Genomic DNA, 9,444 nt, shown 5'->3' with positions numbered 1-9,444 from the left:
GTCAAATCGTGTTTCCACTTTTTCACCAGCTTCTGAATGCAGCGTATCACGTGACAGCGCCTGACAGATCAGAGAAGGAAAGCTAACATGGCGGTGTGCATATCAGTCATCGCAAAAGAGGTAATGATTGCTTTTGTTAAATGTTCCAGGTTCTATTTGTATTCTGCCTTTTAATGCTAAGATGTTTTATCTTTTCTACTTATCATTGTCTCGAAGAAAATGTCAGCTCTCTGTGTAAACCAGAATGTCTAGCAGGTTGAAAGACACCAACAGAGCTAACAACATTAGCATTATTCTTTAGGTGTAGAATTTGCTGCATCTACGTCGACATGGTTTTTAAATGGAAGCTTATTATGTGACTGTACTCTTTATTGTCCTCTCCCAGAACTACCCGCTGTATATCCGCAGTGTGCCCACCCAAAATGAGCTGAAGTTTCACTACACCGTGCACACCTCCCTGGATGTGGTGGAAGAGAAGATCTCTGCTGTGGGCAAATCTTTAGGGGACCAGAGAGAGCTGTACCTGGGTCTGCTCTATCCCACTGAAGATTACAAAGTGTATCCTTGTGTCTCAACAGGTTAAGGGACATGTACTCCCAGCACCTGACTTTTCTATTTATTAGATCATCAATCTAGACTGTGGTCCAAGGATATGTAACCTTTAAACACAATTGTCAACCCCTAAACACATGTACACATCTCTACTAATCAAAGATACCTTACTCCTTTAACTATTGCATTTAACTTGTTGTAAAATGTTTTTTGCATGGTTAAGTGTATGATTATTGAAATATGTGCTGTAAAAAATGGGGTCTTAATCAGTGAACTCTGTAAATAGACTCCAACAGGAAAAACGAATATCCTTGACTGGTGAACTAGATATGGGTATGTAACAAACTCCAAGGTGAAATTTGTTATCGTTGTGGACTCCTCAAATACATCATTACGGGACAATGAAATCCGAAGTGTAAGTTGAACCCCTGCATGTCTTAGAAAAGTGCATAACAATCATAATTCTCCAAAAGCTACATTACAAGCAATGTTTTTGTTTAGCATACATTTGAGTACTTTGTTCTGGGTCAGTATGTTGAGCTAGTTTTATATTGCAAAGTCTGAATTTGTGGGTGTTTCTCAATGTCGAGGCACTTCCTTGGTAGGACATGTCTTCCGAGTCAGGTCCTTCAGAAGCGAGGCAAGTATCCTTCCTAGCCTCGGAAAACGAAGAATGGTGGAACAGGCTAACAGGTGTGCAAGTGTGCGTCATATGCGAGGCCCCGCCTTAAATGGAGCGCGATTCCCGCCAAAGATTTTGGAAATTGGTCTGTGCGCAAAGCATTGTGGGGATTTTAAGACCGCAGAGGATACACATGTGCAGCCTCGAAATTTCCCGCAACAAAGGACGCCGGCCTCTGTAAAATTCCAAGGATCCTGGACATTGGAACAGTCCTTCGGCGGGTCTCGATGATGTAGCATCCTTGAAATAGTGGCTCTGGAGGAGCCTTCCCCGACATTGAGAAACACCCAGACTGGCCGCTTCTCAATCGCGAGTATGCTTGCTTGGTAGCACATGTCTTCCGAGTCACTTCCTTCAGAAGCTAGGCAAGAATCCTTCCTGGCATTTGGAAAACGAAGAGTGGAACAGGCTAGCAAGTGTGCGTCATATGAGAGGCCCCGCTTTACATTTTCCGCCACAGATTTAGGGAAATTGGTCCGTGCGCAAAGCATTGTGGGGATTTGAAGGACACAAAGGCCGTTTCTCAATCACGAGGATACTGGCTTGGTAGTCGCATACTTCAAAGTCACTTCCTTCAGAAACGAAGCAAGTATACTTCCAAGCCACGGCTTCGGAAAACAAAGAAGAATGGAACAGGCTAACAAGTGTCCCACTCTCTCTAACGGTTTCAACAAACTGTACCGAAAAATAAATACCTCACGATGTCTATCTAATTATGAACTTGCTTTACTTTCACGGAACACAATTTTGGTGATAAAAAATGCAACAAAGTAACATATTTACCAACACATGTTCTACGCCACTACATACTTACATTTAAATGTATGCTGCGCTGCGTCGGTTCAGCCATTCTCCGCAAGTGTTTTTGAAATTGGTCGGTGCGCAAAGCATTGTGGGGATTTGAAGGACGCGAAGTCTACCCATGTGCAGCCTCGAAATTAACCCCAAACCAAGGACGTGGCCTCGGTGGATTTCCAAGTATGCTGGAGATTAGAACAGTCCTTCGGCGGCACTCGATGTAGTATCCTTGAAATATTGGCTTGGAAGCCAGTTTCCTCGCGATTGAGAAACGGCCAAAGTCTACCCATGTGCAGCCTCGAAATTTCCCCCAAACCAAGGACGCGGCCTCGGTGGAATTCCAAGTATGCTGGACATTGGAACGGTCTTGCTGCGCCACTTGATGACGTAGCATCCTTGAAATATTGGCTTGTAAGCCAATATCCTCGCGATTGAGAAACGACCACTGTGTTGCCTGATGCCTCAGCTTACAATGTATTTTAAAACGGGAAGAGAGTAAGGCCAAAGAGCTCCCCTATATTTTCTCAGTGCTTTTAATCAGTCCCTTGTGCAGAATCCTTACCACACTAGAGATGTTAAGATTCACCGATTCGCATCGGTGCACCGGCATAAACGTTCAAGATGCGAGTGCACCGGTTGAAAGAGTGCACATCGGCTACAGTTTGGGTTGAACTCGCGATGCATCGATTGCGTAGCGTCTTTGCATCGGTAAAAAACCGATTCATTCATATAAAATCCCCTTATCTTGTCAACGTTCAGCAGAGACGATCTTTGATATTTGCTTCGCCACTACGGAGAACGAGACTCTCAGTTATCAACACACACGGAAGTTGAGGAGAAAGAGAAACACAGCGCAGCGAAAAATACCTACAAATCAAACGTTTGGCAACACTTCGGATTGTTCAAGAAAGACGGTGTAATAGTCATTTATGCTATATAGTTGACCGCAGGTCATGGAGAGTAATAAGGTATCCGTAGACCTTTGTATGAGGTATCTTTATTACTTAACAGGTCTACAGCCATGATACATAGATCCGTCCTAGATGCGGACTTGCATACACACAGTATCACTCCGCAGCCGCACCCCATCAGTAACGTCCTGATGGTATATGTGCGCGGCACTATTACTACAGACGGTCAACTTGAAAAATCACTCGCAAATTGTTAACGATGCCGAGCCGCTTTAAAGTACACAAGTAGTACGAGGAACTTAGCGACGCACATAAAGAGGCGACATGGGGTCTGCGGCTGAAAAGAGAAACCTGAAAGTGAGACATACGAGTTAAATCACTCAGTGAGGTGTTCTGTCAGAGAGAGGTGTTTAGCTTACAGCAGCCTGTGACGGCCAATAATAATTTAAATGTCTTCCTTACTGTAAGCAGTTATGAAATACCTGTTTGTGAAAGGTTATTTGTTTTCTTTATTGTTCAGATAGAAACCAATGCTTTCTGCTCACTGGTGAGTTAGCCTATGAATGAGTGTTAAGCACATCAGGCTGGCAGCTGTATGGGCATTGCTCTATGGTAGCTGTTATTTGCACATTGTTAATCATGAGCAATGCATCCTTACATTGTTTAACTGTGAGGTGTTATACAATTGTACTCTGGAGAGCTTTTAAAGGTAAAAAAATAAACGGCATGATGGGATGTGCAGTACCAAATATGTAAAGCACTTTTTTGTTAATGTATGATTTGCTGCATATAAGGAATAAAACAAAAATCCTCTGTCGTACCATATTGAAGTATCATTATTTTTGCATCGTGTTGAATCGCATAATGTTGAATCAAATCGTATCGAACTGTATCGCAACAGGGGTGAATCGCATCGCCTGGTGTTTCAAAGGTATCGTTAATGTATCGAGATGTGCATCGCATCGGCCTCAGTGATGGAGATGCACATCCCTATACCACACACATTTTAAACATAATTATCAATATACCTGACTGTAAGATGCACACATTTATGATGAAACTTTACAAGGTGTGTGTGGGTTGTTTATTAATGAATTACTTGTTATTTTCCAGATGTTCAGAAAACTACACAACTCTTTCACTGATGTAATGTGCAACCCATTCCACACTCCAGGGGACACCATTCAGTCCAAGTGAGTTAAGGCTTGACTAGATTTTCAAGAAATGTTGTCACTTATATCATCCAAATCTAGCATTGTTTAATTGTTGATAAATCCTTCTTCAGGGCTTTCGATGGCATTGTATCTGGAATGATGGTGCAAGCTGGCTGACACTTCTTCCCCCTCTTCCCCTGAACCTCCACTGTACAGAACACTCCTAATCCCAACTATTGTTAACATGTTGCCTTGATGATTTAAAGGCATAATAAACTACATTTGTTGATTATCATGCCGTGCGCGTGTCACTTTTTTACTACAAATGGATCACAGATCATTGTTTTATTTATTTTCTAACATAGCAAAGAAATTAAGTTATACATAGGGAGACTTTATACAAGACATTGCAGGCAGCAACACAAAATTTTCTCAACCAATTTGTAAAAACAGTAAGAGATGCAACTGCATAACTATTTGAGGATTGTCCCATGCATCCACAGCAACATAAGCTAATAATGCAACACCTCTGGACTCAGTCTTCTTCTCTTCACGTCCTGAATCCCTGATGCAACTTAGAAAGTCATCTCTTTCTCCATTCTGGCTCTCACATAATACTCAACTCAGTAATGCCTGTAAACATTTCTTTAAAATAATTAGTAATTTTCACCAAATTTAGTGTGCATTTTGTGGTTAGTGCTAGCGCTGTTGAGGGTAGTGCGGACCACTTGAACCTGGCCCCATTTCCTCTGATGGGGGGGTGATGAGGAGAAGACACGGGTAACGTTTAGGCATCTGTTCGTGGTAGTCCATGTGTCCCCACTGTCTCTTCCCCACTGGAGGCGCTCCGTAGTAAGGGTGGGGGGTTTGGTGTTGTGGCCTGGTCGACTGGTACCGGAACCTACCGCGAGTGTTGTTCTGGTATCGGGGCGGACGAAAACCACGGCCCCTGCCTCTGGTGTGGCCCCCTCTGTGTCCTCCCCTGTCCGTGGTGCTGATGCCTGGCATGTTAGTCCTCTTGGGCATTACCTGCAAGTCAAGGAAGACTTTTACAATAATGTTTAGGATGGTTTGATTATCGTTTGAGGAATAGCTAAACCTTAAATGTCCTAATAGTTACAATTGAGTCAAACCCAAACAACATTAACTCTTGTGGTTGTTTCTATATCTACCAGACGGAGCGATATTACAGTTTCTGAAGTACACATGACCAAATTGTCTTTTTTGGAGGAGTTTTTATTTTAATTATTAAATGGGCAACCAGTGCCTTTTTTTGTTTTTAGACAGAGGGATGACATGTGTCAAACCTTACCGTGCCAGAATGGAAACCAGGTCCTTCGCTTGGGGACCGCCAGCTCTATCAACTGAGCTATACAGCAGCCCCAAATATACTTTTTTAAAATCAATTAAGGAGGGATCAGGATAATTGATATGTCCCACTACTGGAAAGTAACTAACTAAGTAACTATGTACAATTTTGAGGTTCTCATTTTACGTGAATATTTATCTAAAAACGCACTTAGAGTATTCAATGCCAATACATTTCAAAAGATAAATATTGACAACTTGTTACTTTAGATTTATATGAATACAATTTTAAATAATCATATGAATGATGATCTGAACGATTATTTATTTTAGTTATTCTACGTACCAAATAATTAAGGTTTATTTTCATGCTGATACTTATGCACTTTAACTCAAGATGTTGAATGCAAACTTGTACTTGAGATAGTATCTATACAGTGATATTATTCCTAACAATAAGAAAACCCTATCCAAGCTATGCTAAAATCCAGTGTTAGTCGTACTAAGAGTTCTGTATGCTGTGTGTGCATCATTTAGATGTGACTAACGATGAGTAACTAACTGGTCTGAGATTTTCATACAGACTACCGTGCAGTTTAATGCTCCTCACCTTAAGGACCCTTCCTCTGAACAAGGTCTCATGCAAACCAACAGCACTGTGAACAGAATCTGGATCAGAGAACTCGATGTAAGCAAAACTGTGTAAGGGGAAGAAAAAAAGGCAGAAAAAGAATAAACTTTAAAGCCAACACGCTTAAAAGCAGTATTTTATGGTCAAACAGTGTCAGGTATAAAAAAAAAAAGTATTAACTGTAAGCGGGAGTGTTACCCACCCCTTTGGATGGCCTGAGAACCTGTCACACAGGATGGTCACTCGGTTGACGGGACCACAGCCATTGAAATGGATCTCCAGCTCATCTGCAGTAGCTCCATAGTCAACCTGTTACAATTAAAAAGTATTGTCAGATCAGAGGTGCGAAAAACCTTCTCATATAAAAGAAAAATACATATACATCTTACATTTCCTACATAGACTGATCTGTTGTCTGCATCCATCCTCTCCTCTGGAGTCATGTTGTAGAATGGTCCTGTGAAGGAAACAAAAAATGTAACCACTTCTCTTATGTTTGCAGCATAGAGAAAATACTGCCTACATAGGGGGTCACTCCAAGTGTCATGAACACAATGATAATTCCGTCATTATATCCATCGCTTGCGCCATCTTAGATAGTGTATGTCAGAATCTAGCTCCCCTCTGATGGCATCTCTGGTCTGAGGAGGAACCAAAAGGGAGAAAGTGGGTGAGGACACGCACACAGGCAAAAAATAGCCACAGGCAGGAAGGAGGACCCCTTCTGGTCCTCTGGAGCTCACTACTTCGTCTCATTGGGCAGTGATGAGGCACATGTGAACACTGTTGTGACCACAGAGAAGTGTCCCAGGTGTTAGCCAGATGGTGAAGGATGCAGCTACCTCACCTGCCTGGAGGCTGCGATGCTACACACACAACTGGCTAAAAATAAGCTGTTGAGGCTTCCCAAATGCATTACAAGTAACTTACTACACAAAGTGACACAGTAACAAACCAGGAGGTGAATGAAACGCACGGGCTGTCTCACCAGGCCGAGGGCTACTGGTTAGGAGGTGCATGTCAATTGCATCACACCTCTCCTCCTCCAGTCTATCCGACTCTTCTTCCATCTCCATCTCATGAACTCTGGCTTTGATGGCCGCTAGCTCCTGAGAAACAAGCACAAAATCAGAGCATGAAGTCATACAGTGTTGACTAAAGCAGAAAAAGACATACACAAATCTGACTGGTTGGAACAAATAAAAGGAATACATGATAACCTTGAAACCTGAATAATTTAGTGCAGAATCTTATTGGATAAAGATGCTTCAACAAGGTCACTGGATGATTTAAGAATGAATGGGAATGATATGATGTGGCCTTCAGAGTTACCAGATCTCAGCACAATAACACCTATAGGAGATTTGGGGATCACCAACACTACATGAGTAGCCCATATTGCCTCAGGCCATCTTGATTTTGATACCATTTCGATACATTGTGTTGATTCAAAAAGAAAATGTAAAGGTATTCTGGTGTCCCAACGTATTGATGTAGGCTACTGCAGACTTTTTTTTAAACCAATCTGGGTATGTGATATACAAAGAGACAATGGAACATCCTGAAAGTATTGGTTTGCTATCATAAAGAAGAAGAAGATAGCCCTTTATTGATCCCCCAAGGGGGAAATTCAGTTAAATAAAATGACTATGGACATCTTTTACTTTACACAATTGTGAATGTAGCATTAAGATCTCCTGAAGCACCAAATGTACTAATTTAATGAAAACATATATTAATAATGTAATCAGTTCAAGTCATAGTACAACATGTAGCTGGCCTGGGGTTTCAGGACAGGTAGAACGGGGTTTTACCATCACTTATTTCAGTGACTGAGCCACCCTGTGTTCAACACCTCACCCAGGACATTTAGTGCACCTGATTGGCTCCAAGCCGAACACTCACTCAGCATGTTATACTGGATGTGATTCAATGATGTCGGTCTTTATGCACATACCGTTTATCAGTCATAAAACGACACACATAGCATAGCTTATGTTTGCACTTGCTTGTCCAACATCACAGCCCTCATCTGTTCGCCGTACTATAGCTTACGTGCGTGCAAACAAACGGGACGGCAGTCTTTTCATTCAGTTTAAAACGATGATACCCACCGCGTCGTCGGCGAAATGCTCCACGATGGACTCGCCCTCCAGGTAGCCGTACTCCAGATGATTTTCCGCCATGCTCACTGCTCAACCATGGCATCTGCAAAGCGGACTGCAGCTTGCCAAACCCTCCACCTAAAATTTCTCCCACCACAGGAAGGAAAAGGTTTGATAGACCGCAGGAAGCGATAGCTGACAGCATATAGGAGATAAGCTAATAGATATCACCTGTGAATGAGACTCATGACGTGGTGGATTGATTGACAGTGGCGCACACGTGAGAGGGACGCTGGATGAGGATACTTCCTCCCATTGGCGTATCATCAAGGAGCCCTCCCCTTCTCTGCCCCTAGCACCCTCACTTCTCCCCACCTCAACCCCAAGCTAGTTAAAACAACCAGCCTATAATAATGTTTTGATCTACATTTATTCTACAGTAAATGGTAATATGCTTCAATGTAAAACAGACTTTTTACATTTAATTGTCACAAAAAGTGTGTTTTCCATGCGTGTCACATGGTCATTTAAACTCACTACTCACTCCTGCTGCGAAACTGTCAAGTGTTAATGTTTTATGTATGGTATTTAAAGGGGTGGATAACAGGCTTGTTTTCACAGCAGACATTTTGACTGGTTATTTCAGGACAGGTGTTACTAATAACATTAACTGTTATGTTCCAGTCTAGGCTAAGCCTCGACCGTGTGACTGAATTATATTCGGCCATTATTTATTTAAACCTGTGCTTTTACTAGGAGGCGTGTGGCGCAGTGGATAGAGTGGTGTTGGGATCAGGTTCAAACCCCACTGCATGTCGTTGTGTCCCTGGGCAAGACACTTCACCCCAAATTGCTCCTGTGGGGATTGCCCACAGTATTGAGTATGTAAGTCGCTTTGGATAAAAGCGTCTACTAAGTAACATGTACTATATTAAAGTGCTTTCAGTGAGGAATGTATTTTCTTGGTCAGTGCATTTAAAAACCTATACGCTCACATTAAAACATTAGAAAAAACCACAATGTGTATCAGTAGAACGACTCTAAGACTATGTTTATTTTAATGAAAATATAAAGATGTCTATACAAACAACAAAATAAGGAGTAACTGCAGGATTTTAAATCAAGAATTAAAAAAATGTTAGAAACCAGAGTAAATAGAAAGAGTTTAGGCAGCTTTAACACTTTGCAAGGTTTATTTATCCATCAATTTTCCCACTTTTATTTCCCCTGAGTAATTTATAAGAGTCAGAGTGAACCCCTTCCATTTCTGGCTAGATTTTTCACAATTCATGATCATAACTAA

At 41.8% G+C, this 9,444-nt stretch overlaps 2 protein-coding genes across 4 annotated transcripts; one reads left to right on the top strand and one right to left on the bottom strand.

Moving 5' to 3' along the window:
• Positions 1–10: 10 nt before the first annotated feature.
• On the top strand, positions 11–4,389 carry trappc2l (trafficking protein particle complex subunit 2L). Its single transcript, XM_079663173.1, has 5 exons — positions 11–120; positions 386–558; positions 880–967; positions 4,057–4,136; positions 4,229–4,389. Exons 1-5 carry the CDS (start codon positions 88–90, stop codon positions 4,272–4,274), a joined length of 420 nt encoding a protein of 139 aa, XP_079519299.1. The 5' UTR covers positions 11–87; the 3' UTR covers positions 4,275–4,389.
• A 38-nt stretch (positions 4,390–4,427) lies between these two features.
• pabpn1l (PABPN1 like, cytoplasmic) lies at positions 4,428–8,491 on the bottom strand. Of its 3 annotated transcripts, XM_079663171.1 has the most exons (7): positions 8,373–8,491; positions 8,151–8,279; positions 7,013–7,145; positions 6,426–6,493; positions 6,239–6,345; positions 6,016–6,103; positions 4,428–5,126 (listed from the first exon to the last, which is right to left on the bottom strand). In XM_079663171.1, exons 2-7 carry the CDS (start codon positions 8,220–8,222, stop codon positions 4,797–4,799), a joined length of 798 nt encoding a protein of 265 aa, XP_079519297.1. In that variant the 5' UTR covers positions 8,223–8,279; positions 8,373–8,491; the 3' UTR covers positions 4,428–4,796. The 3 variants fall into 3 exon arrangements, with proteins under 3 accessions (XP_079519297.1, XP_079519296.1, XP_079519298.1); XM_079663170.1 differs by lacking the exon at positions 8,373–8,491 and having other exon boundaries at positions 8,151–8,359; XM_079663172.1 differs by lacking the exon at positions 8,373–8,491 and having other exon boundaries at positions 7,025–7,145; positions 8,151–8,357.
• Between the last annotated feature and the right edge of the window lie 953 nt (positions 8,492–9,444).

The sequence above is a fragment of the Notothenia rossii genome (assembly GCF_949606895.1).
Source record: "Notothenia rossii genome assembly, chromosome: 2".
NCBI classification, from domain to species: domain Eukaryota; kingdom Metazoa; phylum Chordata; class Actinopteri; order Perciformes; family Nototheniidae; genus Notothenia; species Notothenia rossii.
The sequence above is the reverse complement of the archived record's forward strand: the minus strand, read 5'-3'. Positions and strand labels throughout refer to the sequence as shown.

Coding starts and splice junctions, on each gene's coding strand:
- pabpn1l (XM_079663171.1), bottom strand. CDS start 8,222: ATGGCGGAAAATCATCTGGAGTACGGCTACCTGGAGGGCGAGTCCATC. Junction 7,146..8,150: donor AGCATTTCGCCGACGACGCG/GTGGGTATCATC, acceptor CTTGTTTCTCAG/GAGCTAGCGGCCATCAAAGC. Junction 5,127..6,015: donor TCAGAGGAAGGGTCCTTAAG/GTGAGGAGCATT, acceptor CTTGACTTGCAG/GTAATGCCCAAGAGGACTAA.
- trappc2l (XM_079663173.1), top strand. CDS start 88: ATGGCGGTGTGCATATCAGTCATCGCAAAAGAG. Junction 121..385: donor TATCAGTCATCGCAAAAGAG/GTAATGATTGCT, acceptor GTCCTCTCCCAG/AACTACCCGCTGTATATCCG. Junction 559..879: donor CCCACTGAAGATTACAAAGT/GTATCCTTGTGT, acceptor CTGGTGAACTAG/ATATGGGTATGTAACAAACT.